General features: G+C 41.3%; 1 protein-coding gene across 1 annotated transcript in view; it reads right to left on the minus strand.

Annotated features, from left to right (window-relative positions):
* ARL15 (ARF like GTPase 15) overlaps window positions 1-24,006 on the minus strand; it is a 423,298-nt gene that overhangs the window by 283,177 nt on the left and 116,115 nt on the right. The window contains exon 2 of the mRNA XM_024740364.1: window positions 1,446-1,590. Coding sequence (XP_024596132.1) covers window positions 1,446-1,590 — 145 coding nt within the window. The remainder of the gene's footprint in view (window positions 1-1,445; window positions 1,591-24,006) is intronic.

Below are 24,006 nucleotides of genomic sequence, written 5' to 3' on the forward strand. Positions count from 1 at the left end.
GGGAAATGGAGCTTTCCACAGTTCAGTCTCAGTATCATGGCTAGCGTGATCTTTCTCAAATGGATATTTTATCACACAGTTTCTCTTTGCTTAAAATATGTGCAGATGTCTCTGTGCTATCTACAAAGCTCAAATTCCTGAGTGTGGTATAAAAGGTTTGCCAAGATTTGGCCACTGCCTATCTCCTGTGACTCAACTCGTGGCATTCTACGAACCATGTGTCGCAGCTACTCGGAAACGTGGTTCCCAGGAGGTAGCAACCTGTTTCAGGCCCCTCTGCCTTCACACAGCTTCCCCTCTGTCCCCAAATCTTCTTTCTTCTCCCACCTCACTCTCTTATTCCTGCTTGTCTGCCAGGCTTGCTCGTCCTCAAGATCCAATGTAGAAAACTCCATCATGTATCATCCTCCCCTTCCCCCAGTCCGAGCCAAACTGATTGCTTCTCCTCCTTTGTGTACTTCTGGACACAAGCTTAATGTCTGTGTGGCCCATAGCCTGAGTCTCCTGGAGTGCTGCGATCACTGCTTATCCCCAGTTTCTAACACTGGACCTAGCACATGGTAGGTGTTCAAAAAAGAAAGCTGTCTGAATGAACAATCTTTTTAAGTTTCCCCGACAGTGTCCCCAGCCCACTCCTTCCCTGTCAGTTCTCCCACAGCAGCTCTGGTTTTCACCTCCCATAATTTTCTCTAGTTAACACTTGTCTTTCCCGCTTCATTTTCAGAGGAAAAAGAGGACACTTTTGGCGAGTGAGAAAAGTTCTTGGTAGCACTTTGATACTTTGGGCCAGATAATTCCTTATGGAGGGTGCCCGTCCTGTGCACTGTAGGATGTTTAGCAGCATCCCTGGCCTCTACTCAGAAGAAGTCAGTAGCACCCTCCCCAAGCTGTAAGAACCAAACTGTCTCCAGACATTGCCAGATGTCCCCTGGAGAGCAAAATCTGCCCTGATTGAGAACCACTGCCTAGACTGACTTTTCTTGGTCACCTCAGGGAACAACATGGTAAACCTGATCAACGGTCCCTGTGCCCACCATCTTCCAGGGAAGAAGATTCAGACTATCACTTGTACCGTGTAGGGAGCGTGTGACCAACACGAGTAGGCTAGAGTGACACTTCAAGGGAGGAGGACGCTCAGTGGGCCTGAGCTGAACCCATCTGTCACAGTACGAGAATTCCAGGTTGCGAGGTTAGTTTCTATCAACATTCTCCCGGCTTGATTTATTCAGTGGCACTGAAATGACCAACTGGAGGGATGAAGCGTGCAGCAATTTGGTGCTATTAAAGCCCCCCTTAAATATAGTTTGAAAAATAGAGTATCTAAAAATAAATAATCAACTGACTGAAGCGTTTCAGTGAAATGAGGGGACCCCACCAACAGCACAGGAAACGAGAGCATCCCAGGGGTGAGGAAGAAAAGGGCGAGAAGCCGGCGCTATACCCACCTGTGGTCGACACCACGCTGTTGGGGCTTTCGCTGCAGAGCTTGGACAGGAGGCTGGTCTTGCCAGAGCCCGTGAGGCCTATGCAGACCAGGTCATACTCTGGGCGCGCAGGTGGTGGTCCCTTGCAGCAGAGTGCTCTAAAACACTGCCGAGAGAGGGGAAATGCAGCGCTTTTAAGCATGACTGTAGGCACAAAGCTTAGTCACATTTCAAATGACTATGTACTGAGAGGTAATGAAATAACCTATTGACCCTAAGGAGGAAAGGGACCTTTAGAGTGAGAGACCAGGAGGACACCGCCTTGACCAAGCAATCAAAGTTGACTTCCCAGGAATGAGACCCACTCGGACTTGCCGGCTCCCCTCCTGCTGAGGTGGGGGCACCGCGAGGGGTGCCACGTCATTATGCAGCTTTTCTGCCAAAAATGCACCACCTGCATCCAAGCACGAGGAAATGAGATGACACTGCCGCGAGGAGCATTCTGCGGGACAAGCAGCCTGTTCTTCTCTAAAACGTCAAAGAAAGACTGAGGAACTGTTCCCGGTTAAAGAAGACTAAAGAGACATCACAAATGCCATGCCTCCTGGATTGGGCGGAGGAAGAGACACCATAAACGACAGTGTTGGGACAACAGGTGACAGCTGACTAGAGACTGAATATTAGAGCCTGCAATGACAGTATCACTGAAGGTTACATTTTCTGAATTTAATCAGCGGACTGTGGTTACATAAGGAATATCACTGTCCTGAGAAAACACATATGATAGTACTTAGAGATGAAGAGCCTTGACATCTGCAATTAACTGGCTAAGAACATTTCTAAATCCCTATCTCCATCACCGTCTCCACGCCTAGATGGTGAGGAATGTGATAAAGCAATCATGGTAAAATGTTAATGACTGGGGAACCTGAGTAGAGTCTACAGGAGAGTTCCGTGTACTAGTCTTCCAGTGCTTTGATGTTATTTCAAAATAAAATGCTTTTAAAAAGCATTAAATAGAATTCCTGTGTATATCACCGCCATCTTGACTCTTGCTAAATCTTGCTTCAGGTCAACTGACCTCAGGGTACTATGAACTGCCGTTTGCTCTGCAAGGGTTAAAGACAAGGGGATTTGGGAGGCTGGAAGCCACTCATGCGGTTTTTGGTCTTTCTACTTATTTGACATCCACTTATTAGGGGCCATCTATGTGCCAGCTTGTAGAGTCTGAAGCATTTAGGACCTGAAAGATTCAACAGAGGAAGAGGGAGACAGAGAGGTAAGAGGGAGGCAGACCTACTGACTTCTGGGTCCTTTGGAGATCATGAGAGAAGAGACCTATAAAATGTCTGTGCTAATTCTTCTTACTCAGATGAAATGTGAGGCCTAACTGGCCGTCATACTCTCATAAATCAAGCTTGATTATTCCTCACCCTCACTTCTCATATCCACATTGGTCAATTGACAAGTCCAGTCCATACGACCTCTGAAACAGGTCTAGAATCTGTCTGTCTCTCTCCAGCCCAGGCCACCGCTGCCTGGACAACATCAACATCCTCCAATGGGTCCCAGTACATTCACCGTTGCCCCCTCTGTTCTCCACACGGCCTCCATAATGATCATCATGGTCTACAAGACCTTCCATGATCTCCTCCACCCACCCCTCCAGCCTCACCTCCATGATTCTCCTCTTACTCTCCCTCTCACCCTCCCACCTCCAGTCACGCTGACCCTCTGGCACCTCAAGGCATTCAACATATGCCTCTCCCTCTTCCCCCGAACTCTTGGCATAGCAAATGCCTCATTGGCTTTCGGGTCCCAGTTAGAGCACCCCTTCCTCAGGGCCGCCTGCTCTGATGCTAAGAGTACATTAGCAATTCATGTCAAGCTCTCACAGCACTTTTGTGAATTCAGCACACAGACTACTACAGTTTCTCATTCATCACCAGACTGTGGGAACCATATCTGTCCATCTTCATCCTAGTATCCACAGTGTTTAGCAGAGAACACGGCATAGAAGCCACCCTCAGTGAATAACTGTTGAATGACGAATGAATGACATTTAAATTTCGCCTAAGAAAAGAGAAAAGAAAATGTAAAGGCTAGTAGGAAGCTTGATCTAGGCTCTCTCTGGGTCCCCCATGCTTCAAGAAAATAGTGTTAAAATAAAAGAAACGCTTGACTTTTTCACTGCTCTTCAATGCCAGAAGTTTTAGCCCAGTTACCAAAAGAGTGGTTTTGATGTGCACGACCTACTTTCTTGGTATGAAAGGCCTTCTTTTTGTCCTAAATTCACTTTTCCTCAGCTTTTAGGGGGCTCTGCCTACTTCTGGTAAATTCTATGATTATCTAATCCATATTCTTCATGGATTTATTAAACTCTAATCATATTTCTTCTCCTCTGTTTAGAGCCTGAGGAGTCCTAATTATTTCAGTCTGCCTTCATATAGCAGCCCCTGCCACTCCTCCATCATATTCGTGACTCTTCTCTGGCCTTACTTGAGCTCCATTTTGCCTCTCCTACAAGATTAATGACTATGACAATAAAAAGCATTCTAGATGCCAATACATCTCATCCCAGATTCACATGAAGGCTGGCTGATAATGTCTGACTTTTTGCAAACTTTCTCTTACCCATAAAAGAAACAAGTCTCCTGGACCCATGATTAGAGTTTTCCTGAGAGACAGATGTATGTATGTATGTATTCCCTCAAAGACTGGCTAGCAGCCATTCACTAAGAAGAGCTCTGCCAGGTTCAACTATGACAGACCACAGCACCAGTCACACAGTGGTTTCTCTTACTGGGCTGCTGGGATCTTTGTTGCGGGGAGAGGGGAGAGACCCTATTCCTGCTCTGGACAGCACCACTCACGCTCAGCTCCTCTGCCAGAACTCCCTTGGGCTAGCTCCTGGCAAGAGACCCGTTCAACTACCCTGGCCCAAACTATCATCAGTCTTAAATACCAGATGAAATTGCAGGTGACTGATTGCTATACATTGCCCAGTTTCAATCATTCACATGGCAATATTACTCAACGTATTTCGGCCCAAAGTTCCAGAATTTCATTTTCATGTTTTTTTTAAACTCCAGAGTGTGAAAACTTTGCAGCCAAGCCCAATAATATCTACATCACCTGCTCATTTATTCTAGGTCACCTACGACATGTCTGACATAAAAGGCAATTTAGCAGTGACGTTCTACTCCACTCTCGTCTTTATCTCCTCTCTCTCTGTTCTCCCCAGTGACGCCATCTCTACCCCAGAGTTCCAATCATGCAGATGGTAAAGGCATGTAACATGACATCTCCCCTCTCCCCCAGTCTCTTTCTGGAATTTCAGGTTCCATATTTCAACTGTTCTGAAAAAACCCAAACTAAACCAAATCTGAATAAAACAAAAGCCCCCCCCCCGCCCCCTGCAAACCACAGTCTGTAATAATGAGACATTTTGGAACATAAAAAGCATAAAGGTTAGACTGACAATTATTCTAAGGCAGGATCTTTGAAATAAGTCACAGACTCTTGGAGTATTTATTTGAAATAAATAAATCCTACAGTTAACAGGGGTAGTGTCAGATTCAAGCCATAAAATAAGACTCTTAAAACTATGCTACTTCAAATGGGGGAAGAATGTTCATGCTTTTGGAGTCAGTTCCTAAAAACGGTACAGAGTTTTCACTTGGTTTTCGTTTTAAAACTTAATGAAGCTTTGGATCTCATAGTCAATTTACTTAAAATTACTCATTTTGGCCTCTAGACTATACTGTACCAAAGTTCATTGTGTCTGTCTCCTACAGCAGCTCGTGCATTGTTAAGGGTAAGCCCCTTTCACTGGTGTACAATGCTAAACACAATGCCGTCGGCCGTCCTGACAGCAAGCGGCAAACTCAGGCTTCATTCCCAGGCCAGACACTGAGGCATTGTATGACTCCGTGCAGGCCCATAAACCTCGGCGGCTTCGGTCTCCCCATGATTAACCAGTAACGTTTTAACACTATCGGCCACTTCCTTTCTTTAGGAGGACATTATGAGGCATCAGTTCAGTGCATTATGCCAGGAGAATACAGGTAAATAAGTGCCCATCTTCCTAAGGCATCTTAGGTGATTGTTAGCTTTCTTGGGCAAGGACCTGGCAGCCCACCATACAGCCCAGACTGTGGTACTTCCCTTCCATCGGCCCACAGCAGTCACCATGTGCTCTAATCCATCCCAGTCCAACCCAAGACACTAAAGACACACAACCCTTACCCTTCACTTGCAGCAGGCAATAGAGAACAGGGTAACTATGGCGGGTGGGGGGGGCAGGGGAAGATGGCATCAGACAACCAAGGTCACAGCCTCTGTTGCCTAGATTGCTTTAGTTCACAGGTCTTTTCACATAGGGTCCGTTATGACTTGTTCCTTTCCAAAAGAACCCAGTGTCTCTCTCTTATCATGTCAGGATGCAGGATGTTACCACCCAGCATGCATCCATAAGCTTCTACCAACACTGTATGTGAGGAAACAGTGTGTCAGTATCTTGAGAGAGGGCCAAGACCGGAATCACCAGTAGTAACTCTGTGTCGTAGACTTTGGACAAATTGTATAACCCTTAGCTAAAAGGTGGATTAGCCAAAAAGCCCAAGCAAAACCTTAGGAATATTTGCTCGAAGGAGGATGATCACATGTATCAGGAAAAAAATAAGCAAAAGATTAAATTGCAAGTATTTCAGTCTGGTGGTCTAGCACCAAGGCAGCAAGATTATCTTAAAATGTCCCCATTTCTGTTGGGGACAGCGCCAGACATCGGTAGGTCTGTCGAGCACTGTACACAGCAGGACTCAGTGAATAACTACTCAACAAATTGACGCTGTAAAGCACTAATGAAGCACTTGACTGTATATGGCACTTCCCCTACATCTCCACCTTAATGATGCCAACCACCCTCCAGATCACTCTCTAGTCCCTCAAACAGTCTGAGCACTTCGTGTTTCTGTGCCACCCGGGTCCTGTGCACTCAAGAGGAAATCTCCCCTCTTTTCTACTAGGCAAATTCCCATTCAAAGTTCTGCTCAGATGGCACCTCCTCCGGAAAGTCTCCCATTCCCCCGGCGAGAACTATTCCTTTCTTCCACTCTTTGGTCCTTTACCACACTTCTAGCGCTGCAGTGAGTATTATGCCACGTGTAATTTTTACTGACTCTAAGAATTATTAGATGACAGAATTATGCACACTGACCCAAAGACATATTCATCCTTGGTCTGATTGTTGGTTCAAAAAGTTTAATTTTACAGCTACCAAGGGTGGCCAGGCACCAAAGCCGAGGAGCAAAGCTGTCATACCATTCACCATTCTAGACGGAGTCCTGCTCGAAATCTTCCCCCTCTGGCACTGGCCCCTGCATTGCCCACATGTCCTACCATCCCGTCTCGCTAAATCCCTAGCCTTTGGGGACATGGCATTTGTTTCAATTGATGCTCTGTTTTTCATCATGAATACATGATTTTATTCCGCGCATGATTTCCATTTGATTGAGGCTCTGTAGAGTTGCTGGAAAATTTTCTTCAGTCAGTGTCGGGGCTTCCCACAGCTATACAGTCACTGCCCGAGCCCCATACTACCTCTTCCTTATTTAAATACGGGTCTTGCCAAACAAAAACTGGAGTTTTCCTATGGCGGATGACCAGGTCTTTCCTTGGAGTCCCCAGGTGAGGCCTGGCACTGTGCTCAATAAATACTGTCAGATTAACAAAAAAACAGTTAGTTGGTACCTAAAAGCAAGACAAGTCACCCATGACTTGAAGTGGATATATTTCTTAGGTGGTTTGGTTTCAAAACCAAAAGGAGGCACCGATATATTCTGAACCTCACCAACTCCCACAATGACAAAAGGAAGTCAATTTCTAGAATGTTTTCTAACACTAAACATGTTCACTGAATAAAACATTAAGAAGCATATTAATATCCAAAACTACAAGATTTAAAATATTTTCTGGGCTTCCCTGGTGGCGCAGTGGTTGAGAGTCCACCTGCCGATGCAGGGGACGCGGGTTTGTGCCCCAGTCCGGGAGGATCCCACATGCCGCGGAGCGGCTGGGTCCATGAGCCATGGCCGCTGAGCCTGCGCATCTGGAGCCTGTCCTCCGCAACGGGAGAGGCCACAACGGTGAGAGGCCCGCGTATCGCAAAAAAAAAAAAAAAAAAAAAAATCAAAGTCTATAGTCAAATATGGGTCTGTCTTTTGAAAATACAACCAAACATGTTTATAGGGCTTGTAAGAGCTGCTTAAGCTCTGGAAAAGACACGAGGAAGAATCGTGTCCTAATAACACAAAAACAAAACCCAAGATGGTCAGTACTATTAAGCACAAGATATAAATGATTTGTGTGTGTTAATTCACTTATAAGAACAACCCAATGAGAAAAGCATCAATACTTTGCACTTTCCATTTTAAGACTGGGAAATTGAGGCCCAAAGAAGTTAAACTTGTTAAGTGGAACCAGGATTTGAACCCTGGCAGTCTGGCTCCAGAGCAATTTTCTGAGTGATGGGAATGAAAAGCCTCTAACATCTGAGAGTGTGTCATGTAGAGGCGACGTTCGGGGCATTCTTCGTAGAGGGCAATGTACAGATACGAAAATATGCCAGAGTTTGTAAGGTACAGAGTAAGGGCCAGAGCTGGGGCTCCAACCCGGGCTATTTGGCTCCAGAGCTCTTACTCATGTCCTCTTGGCCTTGGTACAGCCACGTCTGGAGTCAGGGCTCAGAGCCTTGGAAGCGGGGTGTTGTCTCGAGGGAGTGAAGGGGGGCTTTAACAAGGCTGCCTGTGTAACTGGACAGATGCCTGGCAGAGGAAGGGGAAGATGCAAGTCTCGGTACTGCTTCCTTCATTGCACTGTCCGGCTCATGGCCTTTCATTCTGGGCAGACACCCTGCATCTTTCTCCCTGGACAGTTAGAGGAACTGGGTTCCTTTGGGGCAGACTTAGGGAGCAGGGAAGGAGGAGGGGACCTGGCTGGGCTGGAAGACAAGGGGATACTGAAGGGCTGCTGGCTTCTCTTTCCCGCTGTTTGCTTCTTCCATTTAACCCTTTTTTGTCCTCCGGAAAGGACAAAGCTTGTCTATGAAGAGAATCTAGCTGCACAGATTTCTGATTCTAAACATGGTAAATAAGGGGAGAAAAAAAACCCTAAGGGAACAGTTCACAAGTTTTCCCCTTTAAAATGTGTGCATGTAAACTGTACCTCAATAAAGTAAATAAATAAACAAGCAAATACTAAACAAAATAATATGCATTGGGGAAGAGTATGGGAGAAAATACATAAATAAACTGGGCTGTGTGGAAATCCATGTCAAAGAGATGGTCTATATGAACATGCAAGCTTTTAGCTAATCCTTTCTTTCCATCTGCAAGAAGAAAAATGAATTTCAAAAATGCTCTGATGTCTTGGATTATTTAGTAGGTCTTGCAAAGAAGTGAAAAGAATATAAATTCCAAATGGCACCTCAGCTACAGAAATAATCAGCAGGGCAACAGTGTACTGTGAAGAGGCCCTTGATCACCAGACGGATCCCAGCAGACGACCCCTCCCCAGGTTACAAGAGCAATCCACTTTTTGAGGTGAAAAATCCTGTGGCCCTTTAAGACCCTAGTGGGAAAAACAATAAATTGTTTTTACAGAAGATGGGTCAAACCTTTCGGCCATGTGGGCTGCTCTGAGCTCACAGATTGTCCCAGGGCTGAGGCTTCTGGCCAATACATCACACTGCCTCAGGACACTAAGTCTGTCTTTGCCTTACCCTTTGTATTTCTCAATCCACATTCCTTTTTGGGGTGAAATACTCCATTATTTCTGCTTTGTTCTGGGCTGTCTCCTGTCTCTGTCCCTATTAACTCGTGGCAACAAAAGAAACAAACAGAAGCAGGGGATTTCATGCTTCGCAGCTACAGACATTGGCCTCACGGCTTTGCAGAGGGGCAGACATTTGAGACTTTGAATGGAAGAGAGTGCCGCGGCGCTGAACCAGACCAGGGGCCCACGTGGCTCCCAGTCTGTGCATCAGTCATCCTGATCAGTGGCATTCATGAGTCCTGGTACGTGTATTTCCAGATGAGCCACAAGTGGGGTTTTAAAAGTTAAGGCACGTATCTGATAATTAGATTTAAAGAGACTCTAATTCGAGATTCTCCTATATTCTAGCAATCCAAAATTTCAGGTCTTCTCATATTGGAAATAGACCAGGGGGATAAGATTTTTTTTTTTAAATAAAAATGAAGAAACTCAAAGAGGAAGCTAAGTAGAAAATAAACGTCTTTCTTATTTTCAAGATGTAATTTTTCTCTTATAATGACTAGATGGAATATCTAATTTTTACAATGACAGAATTATCCAGTAAAACCAGCAGTAAATTCCCCAGGCATGACTATCTGTAATGAGAACAAAGCTAAATGAATATTCATAAACGTATCCAAATCAGGGCTTCACCTGGGTCAGTTTCAGGCCATTTATTATTTTTTTCCCCAAAGAGCAAAGAAATACAAATTTAGTTGAACGTGAAAGAGATTAATACATTTTGTATTGAACCTCTTTCTTGGTCACTTTCTGAATAGAATGTTTCTAAACGGAAAGTCGGGCATAAAAATACTTAAACACTTTTACTATTCCTTAACAATGGCATTTTTCTATACTTTGTACACTTAGGAAAAATCAGGGAATGGAAACATTTAAAAAGAGCTAGACTCCCTAGGTAGATCTTCCAGCGGATGGATCATCTAAAATCTCCCAGAAAAGATCCCAGCAAAGCAGATTCTCTCTGCTCTTGGTGCTTTTTGGAACTGGAGACGGGGAGCTTTGGAACGGTCGAGAGAAAAACAAATCAAAGTTGTTTTCCTTGTAGACCCTAACAGTGAAAATCCTAATTCCATATTTTTGGACCACAGAGCATTCCTTCACTTAACAATCTCCAGGTTCCATGAAGATGGAGCTCAGCCCCACATAGCCTCTCTGTCACCAGTTCCCCTAAATCCACCCATTTGGTCTCTACCATCTCCCCATTCCTAAAGTCTCTGACAGCGCGTCACCACTGTCTCCTGGAAAACACACTGTCCTAACTGGTGTCCTTACTTCGGGTCTTACCCGAATCCAATTCAGTCTCCAAAATGCTAATAATGATCTTCCTAAAACACATCAAGTCGTTCCCATGATATAAAATCTTTCCACGGCTACCCATAGCTGTCAGGAAAATGACCAAACTTCTTATCTAAGCAGATAGGCTCTTTATGATCTGGCCTTTGCCTTCATTTCTGGCCTCTGATGGTTGTTAGAGGGATTACATAAGATAATGTTCATAATGTTTATAAAGCACCCAAACCGGGGTTCAACATGTGAATCTTAAAATATAATTATTTTAACTTTATAATTCTTATATATTTATAATATCTGCATAATAATTTGTTTTTATTTTCCCACCGTATACACGGCCCTCACGCCAACCATACAGACCTATGTGCAGTTCCTGATCCAGTCTCCTTCATGATCCATGTCATCAAAGGGGCTGACCCTCTGCCTATACATCATTCTCCACTAATTCCCTCTGGCTGGCACCTAGTCATCCTTCAAAATTCAGCTCAATGATCATTTCTTCCAGGAAGAATTCTGTGGCCCTCAGTCTGATTGAGATGACCTTCTTCAAACTCCCTTAGCACCTTTTCTGTTCCACTGCCCTACTCATCATTCTGTCAAGTAAAGGTGATCTACAGTCCTTCTTCCCCCACTTGGACTTGGAGCACTTCAATGCAGGCTCCGCTTGTGACTTAATTTTGGAACCTGAGTGTCTGACACCCCGTGGTAGAATGAGCTCCTCAGTGACTCAGTACATGGCTTTGATTAAGTGCATGGTCAGACAAGCCTGAGATCCAACCTTACTGTGGTCTGGAGAAGTTACTTCACCAACACCTGTTTCCTAATCTAGAAAGCAAGTATCATCTCATCGGATTGCTGGCAGCAGTAAATGAGGTACTATGTATCAAATGCTCAGAGCAGTGTTCAGTAATCAATAGGTATTGTTAGCACCATGACTGTGGTTATTAGATTTTTCACTTAGAAAAGTGTTTTCCTAAAAACTGACTTTGTGACCACCCATCAGGACTCTTCTCACAGTGCACAATTCAAGATAACTCAGGGTCTGGGTTTATTTTATTGTCCATTTGGTCAAAGATCTGACCTGATAAGCCAGATACCAGTGGTGGCTAATCATACAGAGACAGTCCTTTTGGTTTGCTATAATAAGAACTATTAAAAGAGAGCATAATATGATGTAGAGTGGGACCATCACTGTATTTTTTCTTTCCCTGAGAGGAGAAACAGCTTTTAAACATGACTGGTCTATCTTAGCAGTTAAATCAATTCTCTTTGATTATGAATCTCCTGCTATGTCTATGCAGACCTAGACAAAAGCATAATGGTGGCAAGGGGAGGGGGTGGTGGTAGTGTCTGTGATCCCTGTGCATCCTCAAATCACGTTGCTTTAACTGCTGACAAAGACAAATGTTTACTCTGGTCTAATGTGGAAGAGCCAATACAGTGAACTAGACGCTATCTCGCCTCACACATCAACACACGTGTCAGACAGACTCTGATTGCAAAGTCTGTTATTGGTGATGAGAGAGGCAGAGAGGGCACAGCTGGATATTTCAGATCCACAGCTGAGCTGGCAGCAGTGGTAGTTCAAGCCATCTTCTCACTTTATAAGCTGGAATTAATCAGAGAGTTATTTAAAGGTATGTTTTATTAAAGAGGCACTTTTGAACCAGGAAAATATGATATTTGAACATCATAGGTGTTTTTTAAAATGGGTGTCCTCCTTTTTCTTTTGTACCAGAGAAGGTTCTGCTTGCAAATACCAGAAAAGTGATTTATTGGAAGCATACTGATAATTCACAGAACAGATGAGAAGACTAAAAAAAAACGCAAGAACCAAGGCAGCCCACAGTAACACCGCAGCAGCCATTAGTACAGGAGTCACCACTTGTACTAACTGCTTGGCATCCTGTACTGAACTCCATTGCAGCATGAGAATGACCTCTGACTACTCCAACCCGGTACCACTGACCATCAAGCTGGAGCATCCAATTGGCCAAGCCCTGGTTTCAGGCTGGGGCCCTGGCTGCCAGGCAGTTAAGAAAGAAATAGCTGACCCCTACCTTCAGCAATGAAAGAAGGGAGCCCTGACCCCAAGCTCTTGTGGGATTTGTCCCTAAATAGACTATTCACTTACAGGGCAGCCATAAACAATATCAACTATACATTTTGTCCTTTGGCCCAAAAGACAACAGACTTTCTCTATTATTACAATTTAAAAACATAAAATAGAACAATATTTGTTGATCTTCCAATTCCATGGACTTATTCTAATGGAATATGCCAGAGTTCTGGGCAGAGGGCAAGATGAAAGCTAGCAGAAAAATCTAAGCCGGGATTTTCCTGAGCAAAATGTTTTACCCTCTCAGTGTCCCACTTGTCTACTATTATTTAATACTCAGCTCTCCTATTCCACATGCATTCTCTTCTTTCTTTTCATACTTCTACCAATAAATTATTACATGTTAGAAGATGGGAACTGGCTGTGTCTGTGTAGGAAGCTGATGCCTGACAGCTCTTATGTCTAAACTTGCATATTCTTGCTTTCCTTTCAACTTTAATAACTTGTAGGAGGAAAATGGGGCAGGACATACTTGGAGGTGTGTGTAGCACCTAGCTTTTGTTAATTAAGAACAAAAACTCAATCAGGTAGACTGTGCTATTGCTTGTCACTAGAAACATAGATATAAACTCCCTAAGGATATATGACTGGGCTTTTTCTTTTTTCTTTTTTTTCTTAAATCAGACTACTCTGGTTTTCTACATATTTATCTAAGTAATGTATAATCCTTCAAGTCTCTCTTTTCTAATTTGCACATCACACTGTAATTGTGAAGCAACTGCTACAACAAAAAACTACTCATCAGGAACACGTAAAAAATACCAAAACCCAAAACAGAGAAACCAGAGCAATCATATTTATGGTCAACAAATAATTTAAAAAATCATAGTCTTTGGCCGACAAATTCAGCTTTCCCAATAAAACAAAATCTGAAGGGTTATAGTAAACAGGCATGTTAAAATATAAATCAAAAGCAAAAAACCAAAAACAGGGGGAATGAGGTTGGAAGGGAAAGGCTTAAAGGCATGTGTTTAAAATTAGGACATTATGTCTCATTTATTTGGTGACTCTGTGGACATTTTATGACATTCATCCAAGGAATTATGACTACACCTGAACAGATTATCCCCGCCATGGCTCTCCAAAAGGAAGAAAGGGCATATACTCATGACTATTTGAACTGCGTGTTAGAATCAACTTTATAATTACAAAAATAGTGGATATGAAGGTCCTCAAGGGAATTGTTCATGGACAAATTAGAGACAGTGTTGGCAGAGATAAAATATTCATCACCAAAAGAATACATAAAAAGTATTTGAGATGATCAGGGCTCATTTGGGAACCACACAAGGGGAGTAAGATATCACCAGAAAAACGCGAGTATTCTCTGTTATGTAAAAACCTGAAACAAAGAATTTCAGTCATAACAAGTTCTGCATCTATTAAAATAAGACCTCATTGTCATGTAATCTGGGGGCAGTGGGGAAAAGAACAAAAATTGCCTTGAGATTTTCTTAACATGCAAGACTTTCAGAGCAACTATACAATAAGAACCATAGCTCTCTCTTTGATCCTATTAATGTTTTCATATTTTACACTTTCTTACAATTTGCAAATCTCTCTCTGCCCACAAAGAAGGATAAAAGATACGGAACCTTAAAACATGAGATTTTTGAAATGATGTATTATACAATTTTAAATCCCATATTACTTCTTACGTTTTATTACATGTTTGTATTATAAGCCACATCTAGTCCTTCACTGAAAGAAATGAGAAGAGAATGAAGGAGATAATAAAAAGATAGACATCAAATAAAATTTGATCAAATAGTGGCAAGAGATATTCTCTAAATCACATCCAATTTAGGTTAACGTAGGTACTTCAAACTTTCAAAGACTGATGGAAAGGCAAGGAGAGTTCAAAGGTGACATCCTAAAGACAGCACTAGACAGTGTGATAATCTTTGACTCGACACAGGATATGGCTTCAGCAGCAGTTTGAACTGCAACCTCGAATATTTGACTGAATCTCAGCTTGAGAACTTTCTACAACACTTTCATTAAAAGCCCCAATATTCAGTGTATACAAATGTCAAACCATTATGTTGTAAACCTGAAACTAATAATGTTGTATGTCAATTATACGTCAATTTTAAAAGCCTCAATATCTATTTTACTTCAATTGACAATGAGATTTCAAAAAGAAAAATTAAAGATTTAGAAAACAAAGTACACAATACTGAAAATCAACTACTACTAGCAATTAATTATACTTTAAATATGTTCACTCCTCAATTTTAGCACAACTTCTAACAACTTAATACTCAAATTATATGGCTATAAAAAGCACATCAATTAACAGGACGGGCTAACCTCGCCCCACTTCTTCCTCCCTTTCTCTGCTTTCAAAGCTCCTTGAAAACATCATCTCTATTTCCCCTCTTCCCTTTCTCTCCTGAACCCACTCCTAACAGCCTCTCTCCTTGTCAAAGTCATCGTGATGTCCACACTACTAGACCCAATGGTCAAATCTCAACCCTTGTCTTACAGGTCCTTTCCGTTAACACGATTACCACTGCCTCCTTTAAAAAGCTTTCTCACCGGGCTTCCCTGGTGGCGCAGTGGTTGAGAGTCCGCCTGCCGATGCAGGGGACACGGGTTCGTGCCCCGGTCCAGAAGGATCTCACATGCCACGGAGCGGCTGGGCCCCTGAGCCATGGCCGCTGGGCCTGCGCGTCCAGAGCCTGTGTTCCACAACGGGAGAGGCCACGACAGTGAGAGTGCCGCGTACCGCAAAAAAAAAAAAAAAAAAAAAAATCTTTCTCACTGAACTTCTAGACACCACTCATTTCTGGATTCTCTCTTATTTCACTGCGAAGGGGGTTCCTTGTCAGTTTCTTAATCTCATCCGCCTTTTACCATCGGAATACCTGGGATGACCTAAAGCCTCTTCTACCTGCACTCACTTCCGTGCTGACTACCTCCAATCTCATGCTTTCAAATCTCTCTAGATGCTTTTAACTCCCAAATTTATATCTGTACCACGGACCTCTAAACGCTTATATGCAAATGCCTTCTCCACATTCCTCCTCCGGGATACTGAGTCGGCATCTTGAACCTAACATACCTAAAACACAGCTCATAACTCATCCCCAAACTTTTTCCTTGGCTCAGTTAACAGCAACTCCATTTTTTTTTTTTTTTTTTTTTTTAGTTGCTCAGGCCAAAAACCCAGAATGATCCTTGGCAACTCCTTTTCTCTTAAACCACACATTCAATCCATCAGGAAACCCTGTCAGCAATAGCTTCAAAATATTTCCAGAATCCAACTACTTCTTACCACCTCTGCCCTTCCCACTCTGTCTAAGCTACTGTCATCTTGCCTGGATTACGGCAAGAGCCTCACAACTGGCTCCCTGCTTCCTCTCTAACCTCCCTATAGTCTATTTACAACACAGTAGTCAGAGTGATCCTGTTAAAATGTGTCAGATCACATCTATTTTCCATGCAAAATTCTCCAAAGGCCAGCCCATCTCACTCAGGATAGAAAAACCACAGCCCTTATAACAGATTTCAAGGTCCCATAAAACCTGCCACAACCTCCCTCCCACCCCACCCCCCCAACTGTTTCTATGGCAACACCTACTATGATTTCCTCCCTCAGTCAGTTGCTCCTTGTTGTTCCTGGACCATGCTAGGGACAGTCCTACTTCAGAGCTTTTGCACTTGCCATTTCCTCTGTCTAGAAATCGCTTGCCCTAGATACACACAGACTCACTCCTTTATCTTGTTTGGGTCTTTGCTCACACGTCACCTTTTCAGTGAGACTTACCCTCATCACTCTATTCTAAAAGTGCATCCTCCCTGCCTCACAACATTCCCTAGCCCCCTTATATGTTTTATGTCTTTCCATAGCACTTACCGTCTTCTTACCTATTCAATAACTTACTCGTGCATTTGGTTTACTGCCTGTGTCCCCTCATAAGAATGTAAGTCTCATGAGGGCAGGAATTTTTGCAGGATTTTGACAGATGCATCCCCAGCAACTAGAACATGGCCTGGCATAAAATATACACCCAATAAATATTTTTAAACTAATTGGTTGAATGGTTTCCATGGATCCTTCACAACCATACTGGATTATTTTCTAACCTCTTTTTGGATTGAGGTTGATGCAATTCTATATTCTACCCATATTTTTCTTGAGTGGAAGGAACACATTCTTTTACATCACCTATTGGTTTTGGCATATCTTATAACTTTTATCTGACTCTCACCGAGCTTAGCCTTCCTCTAGAACTACAACACAAAGTTCACGGCAGTGACAGACAGGGGGAGGCTGAGGCAGAGTCCCAGAGTTGTCCAACCTTTATAGGTTGGGCACCAGAGGAGAAACCAACCAGCCTGATAGGAAAAAAGCTAGGAAACAGAGTGTAACAGAAATCAAGAAAAGTTGAGTGCTTCTAGAGGGAGGAGATCATCAACTGAGATGAATGCTTCTAAGCAGTTACGTGAGGATCAGAGCACACAGATAACCCCTGTATTTGGGAATATGGAGGATGCTGGTAATCCTGACAAGCACAATTGTAATGAAGTGGTGGAGGTGGAAATCCAGGGTACGTCCTTATGTCCAACGACCTCCTCACTTGGCATGCTTCACCTGAGCCAACCTTCTGTTCTCATTGCTTTGACTACATTGCTGATTTCTCAATCCCATGTCCAGCTTCAGCTTGCTTCTTCAGTTTCTGGAGAACGCAAGCAGTGTGTCTAAAGTTCCTGTTAGACATCTATACCTAGATATTCCTTAGGTACTCAAACTAACAAACACCCAAATTCACTACCAATCCTCCCACCATTTGTCCCTCCTTCCTGTATTCCCTACTTTAGGAAACGTCATCATCATCCAACCCAGCATTTAAAGCTAAAATCCTCTTAACATCCTAGATCCTCTCTCTCTCACACTGCTCACAATTCATAAAGCCCCACACTCATGCTGATTCTACCTCTTAAATCTTTCATATTCTCTATACCTATTGTTTTGCAATAAAGCCATTATTTCTTGACAGAACTGTCACTGCTTCAACATAAATACTGTACCAAGCACACCACAGGTGTTCAATCAGATACTTGTTGATTCACTCAAGGAGCTCATATGGCCCTATTATGAATTGCTCAGATATATGGTTATAAAATCCATTTTTAACCTTAATAACCATTATTGAATTTTTAAAAAGACAAACTGAATACTATGGGGCTGAGATACTATGAATAATAATACCATAAATAAAAAGATCCCAAAATACCAACTGGGTTTGAGCATCCCCTGGGAGACTATAGTCATGAACACTGTAGAGTTACGACTGCCACTCACTGGAATTACTCTCACTGACCATTGCTTTCCATAGTCCCTTCTTGTCCACTCAACCTTCTTCAACAACATATTTTCCCTTCAGAACGTACTCTACATGGTCTAAAAGCCATAACTCCAACGAAGGAACCTGAGCATTGCTAACAAGCAGACAAAATACATAACATAGATTATTAGTTTCTCTTTGTCAGAGGCAAGGACCCAATGAGACGTTCATCTTGAACAAGAAGTGGTAAGTCATGACTGGGAGAACACCGGCAAGGGCAAGTGATGATGCGAGCCTCAGCCTCAGAGTTCCTCATCTCTTCTGCAATTTTCTGAGACCCAGCAATATAATCTTGACCTTGATAACCTCCAAAGGGTCTTGCCAGGAGAGGACAGAAAAGACCTCAAGAAGTATTTTGGCCCCAAAACGTTTTTGAATCAAGTTAGAGAAAGTTATGAAACTCACAGTTGTCATACTTGACTTGCATCCAGAAACAGAACTCAAATGAAGCATGTAGCCTAAATGGTTGATGGTTTTCAGCTGGATGTACTTTCCAGCCACCTAAAATGAAAAATCTTTCTCTAATCTCATTCTAATAAAAATCTTTGACCTGGCCAAAAAAAAAAAAAAAGCCCTATATACCTTTATGGCAAAGTAAGAAGAGCGGGTAGATAACAGAAAATAGAATGACTTTACACAGTGTTGTACTTTTAATCCCTGATATGTATAGATTAAACACCGTTTGGAAGGCCAAAACCTGGAAAGAATCTGCTTCAGCATACCTGACCCATCATGCACACAAAATGAATCATCTTTTATCTAGCTCATACCACAAGAGAGTTTTACTTTTAGCTGAACAAACTTCCCAAAGGGACATCTAGTCATGCTATTTAGAATCCCAAAGGGCTGGCCTCGAGAGTAGGGTATCCCGATCTCTCTCTCCTAGTGGATTGAATGATATGGAGACCCCTCTTGAGACACTAAGGATGTTTATTTACTCAGGAAATAAATCCATATTCTTTTTGTCCAAGAGGCAATAATCGTTCTCAATTCTTAAGGCCCAGGTTTCCCTAACTCCTCCTCCCTCCCTCTAGGCTCACATTATACTCTGTATTCTCATAGTATTTGGTTCATGTTGCTAATGTTCTACTTACTACATTGCACTAGAGCCAAAGTGCATACTGAATGTCTGTCTTCCCCATTACATATTAACTCGAAATCATTCTTTATTCAACTTTGTATCATCGTGCCTGATACATAGTATGTTTGTGAAATGTGTAAATCAATGGATAAAATTAATCATGGCTGGTCTCAAGCAAATTGAATACATCCATTAAAATAGTCCAGAATCATTAGGTTAGATTAATGGAAAATATGAAGGTTTTAGTCTCATTTTTTTTGAGGTAGATTCTCTATTCATCTACCCATATTCTAATCAATAATTCTCTAATGTGTTTCAGAAAGATTTGAAGAAGATATTCCTTGTCTTAGACTTTGAAAAGCATCCTGGAAAAATAACAGATGCAGAGATGTTCATTTTTTAAAAATAAAATTTTAAATGAGATATACACGCTTACATGCTGACTGCTCTCTGGGAGTAAGAACGAAAACCACACATTGTCTGAATTATTCTATTTAAATAAGGAAAAAGAAAGATAACACTGCTTGAAAGCTTCTGGAACCAGGAGTCTTGACTCAGCTACACTCCCTTATAACAACCCTCTCCCCAGTCCACAAAATTGGAGTGTTCCTCTCAAAATCAAGCAACCTATGCAGTTATATCTGGGTAGCAAGACACAGGAGAGGGTCATTTTCAACAGAAAGAGTAATTAAAATCCTGCATTCAATCATCAATGAAAATGTGTAATAAAATGAACCCAACTTTTGTCTTCTTTTTACTCATAAGGAATCATGCAAAGAGCTAACATAAGAAAGAAGGATACAAAATATCATAATGATTTAAATAGCTAAAAAAACAACAACTCCTCACAGGCTAGAGAAGGAAATAATTTTCTATCCTCATTAATCAAAAAGTTGGCCCAACCCTCATATTTCCGGCAAACTTCTATTATCTGTAGTCCAGTTATAGACACATACAGATGTATACTTAATTTTCTTCTCTATTTTTTCTGATCTTTAAAGTAATCCTTGCAAATAATTCAACCAATCAAATGTATAAGGGAGAATGTGTAATTTCCGCATTATTCTAACCTCCTAGAGATTATTGGTGGTCAGTTCTTCAACTTTTTTTGCATATACTACTTTATATGCATCTTTTTTCCTCTCTTTTTTAAAACAGAGGAAATGAATTGCATACAAGAGGGATCACTGTATGCCTATTTATACAGCCAGCTCATCGTTTTTCTGATTTATCACAGACAATGCTCTATGTCATAATAGAGTTCCAATTCTTTTTATTTTTTTATTTTTTGAATTTTATTTATTTTTTTATACAGCAGGTTCTTATTAGTTATCCATTTTATACATATTAGTGTATATATATCAATCCCAATCTCCCAATTCATCACACCACCACCCTCTCCCCCTGCCACTTCCCCCCTTGGTGCCCATACATTTGTTCTCTACATCTGTGTCTCAATTTCTGCCCTGCAAACCAGTTCATCTGTACCATTTTTCTAGGTTCCACATATATGCATTAACATACGATATTTATTTTTCTCTTTCTGACTTACTTCACTCTGTATGACAGTCTCTAGATCCATCCACATCTCTACAAATGACCTAATTCCTTCCTTTTTGTGGCTGAGTAATATTCCATTGTATATATGTACCACAACTTCTTTATCCATTCGTCTGTCAATGAGCATTTAGGTTGCTTCCATGACATGGCTATTGTAAATAGTGCAGCAATGGGCATTGTGGTCCATGTGTCTTTCTGAATTATGGTTTTCTCTAGGTATATGCCCAGTAGTGGGATTTGCTGGGTCATATGGTAATTCTATTTTTAGTTTTTTAAGGAACATCCATACTGTTCTCCATAGTGGCTGTATCAATTTACATTCCCACCAACAGTGCAAGAGGGTTCCCTTTTCTCCACACCCTCTCCAGCACTTGTTGTTTGTAGATTTTCTGATGATGCCCATTCTAACCGATGTGAGGTGATACCTCATTGTAGTTTTGATTTGCATTTCTCTAATAATTAGTGATGTTGAGCAGCTTTTCATGTGCTTCTTAGTCATCGGTATGTCTTCTTTGTAGAAATGTCTATTTAGGTCTTCTGCCCATTTTTGGCTTGGGTTGTTTCTTTTTTTAATATTGAGCTGCATGAGCAGTTTATATATTTTGGAGATTAATCCTTTGTCCATTGATTCATTTGCAAATATTTTCTCCCATTCTGAGGGTTGTCTTTTTGTCTTGTTTGTAGTTTCCTTTGCTTTGCAAAAGCTTTTCAGTTTCATTAGGTCCCATTTGCTTATTTTTGCTTTTATTTTCATTACTCTAAGAGATGGATCAAAAAATATCTTGCTGTGATTTATGTCAAAGAGTGTTCTGCCTATGTTTTCCTCTAAGAGTTTTATAATGCCCAGTCTTACATTTAGGTCTCTAATCCATTTTGAGTTTATTTTTGTGTATGTTGTCAGGGAGTGTTCTAATTTCATTCTTTTACGTGTAGCTGCCCAGTTTTCCCAGCACCACTTATTGAAGAGACTGTCTTCTCTCCATTGTATATCCTTGCCTCCTTTGTCATAGATTAGTTGACCATAGGTGCATGGGTTTATCTCCGAGCTTTCTTTCCTGTTTAATTGATTTATATTTCTGTTTTTGTGCCAGTACCATACTGTTTTCATTACTATAGTATAACCTTTGTAGTATAGTCTGAAGTCAGGGAGTCTGATTCCTCCAGCTCTATGTTTTTCCCTCAAGACGCTTTAGCTATTCAGGGTCTTTTGTGTCTCCATACAAATTTTAAGATTTTTTGTTCTAGTTCTGTAAAAAATGCCATTGGTAATTTGATAGGGATTGCATGGAACCTGTAGATTGCTTTGGGTAGTATAGTCATTTTCACAATGTTGATTCTTCCAATCCAAGAACATGGTATATCTCTCCATCTGTTGGTACCATTAATTTTTTTTCATCAGTGTCTTATACTTTTCTACATACAGGTCTTTTGTCTCCCTAGGCAGGTTTATTCCTAGATATTTTATTCTTTTTGTTGCAGTGGTAAATGGGAGTGCTTCATTAATTTCTCTTTCAGATTTTTCATCATTAGTGTATAGGAATGCAAGAGATTTCTGTGCATTAATTTTGTATCCTGCAACTTTACCAAATTCATTGATTAGCTCTAGTAGTTGTCTGGTGGCATCTTTAGGATTCTCTATGTATAGTATCATGTCATCTGCAAACAGTGACAGTTTTACTTCTTCTTTTCCAATTTGGATTCCTTTTATTTCTTTTTCTTCTCTGATTGCCATGGCTAGGACTTCCAAAGCTATGTTGAATAATAGTGGTGAGAGTGGACATCCTTGTCTTGTTCCTGATCTTAGAGGAAATGCTTTCAGTTTTTCACCACTGAGAATGATATTTGCTGTGGGTTTGTCATATATGGCCTTTATTATGTTGAGGTAGGTTCCCTCTATGCCCACTTTCTGGAGAGTGTTTATCATAACTGGATGTTGAATTTTGTCAAAAGCTTTTCCTGTATCTACTGATATGATCATATGGTTTTTATTCTTCAATTTGTTAATTTGGTGTATCACATTGATTGATTTGTGTATATTGAAGAATCCTTGCATCCCTGGGATAAATCCCACTTGATCATGGTGTATGATCCTTTTAATGTGTTGTTGGATTCTGTTTGCTAGTATTTTGTTGAGGATTTTTGCATCTACATTCATCAGTGATGTTGGTCTGTAATTTCCTTTTTTTGTAGTATCTTTGTCTGGTTTTGGTATTAGCATGATGGTGGCCTCATAAAATGAGTTTGGGAGTGTTCCTTCCTCTGCAATTTTTGGAAGAGTTTGAGAAGGATGGGTGTTAGCTCTTCTCTAAATGTTTGCTAGAATTCACCTGTGAAGCCATCTGGTCCTGGACTTTTGTTTGTTGGAAGATTTATAATCACAGTTTCAATTTCATTACTTGTGATGGGTCTGTTCATATTTTCTGTTTCTTCCTGGTTCAGTGCTGGAGGGTTACACTTCTCTAAGAACTTGTCCATTTCTTCCAGGTTGTCCATTTTACTGGCATGGAGTTGCTTGTAGTAGTCTCTTAGGATGCTTTGTTTTCCTGCAGTGTCTGTTGTAACCTCCTTTCTCATTTATACTTTTATTGATTTGAGTCCTCTCTCTCTTTTTCTTGATGAGTCTGGCTAATGGTTTATCAGTTTTGTTTATCTTCTCAAAGAACCAGTTTTTACTTTTACTGATCTTTGCTATTGTTTTCTTTGTTTCTATTTCATTTATTTCTGCTCTGATCTTTATGATTTCTTTCCTTCTACTAACTTTGGGTTTTGCTTGTTCTTCTTTCTCTAGTTCCTTTAGGTGTAAGGTTAGATTGTTTATTTGAGATTTTTGTTTCTTGAGGTAGGCTTGTATTGCTATCAACTTTCCTCTTAGAACTGCTTTTACTGCATCCCATAGGTTTTGGATAGTTGTGTTTTCATTGTCATTTGTCTCTAGGTATTTCTGGATTTCCTCTTTGATTTCTTCAGTGCTCTTGGTTATTTAGTAATGTATTGTTTATCCTCCATGTGGTTATGCTTTTTGTTTTTCTTCCCCTCTAATTGATTTCTAATCTCATAGCATTGTGGTCAGAAAAGATGCTTGATATGATTTCAATATTCTTAAATTTACTGAGGCTTGAATTGTGACCCAAGATGTGATCAATCCTGGAGAATGTCCCATGCACACTCGAGAAGAAAGTGTAATCTGCTGTTTTGGGATGGAATGTCCTGTAAATATCAATTAAACCTATCTGGTCTATTGTGTCATTTAAAGTTTGTGTTTCCTTATTAATTTTCTGTTTGGATGATCTGTCCATTGGTGTAAGTGACGTGTTAAAGTCTCCCACTATTATTGTGTATTACTGT

Source organism: Neophocaena asiaeorientalis, unplaced genomic scaffold (genome assembly GCF_003031525.2).
Source record: "Neophocaena asiaeorientalis asiaeorientalis breed wild unplaced genomic scaffold, Neophocaena_asiaeorientalis_V1.1 scaffold57, whole genome shotgun sequence".
In the NCBI taxonomy this organism is placed as follows: domain Eukaryota; kingdom Metazoa; phylum Chordata; class Mammalia; order Artiodactyla; family Phocoenidae; genus Neophocaena; species Neophocaena asiaeorientalis.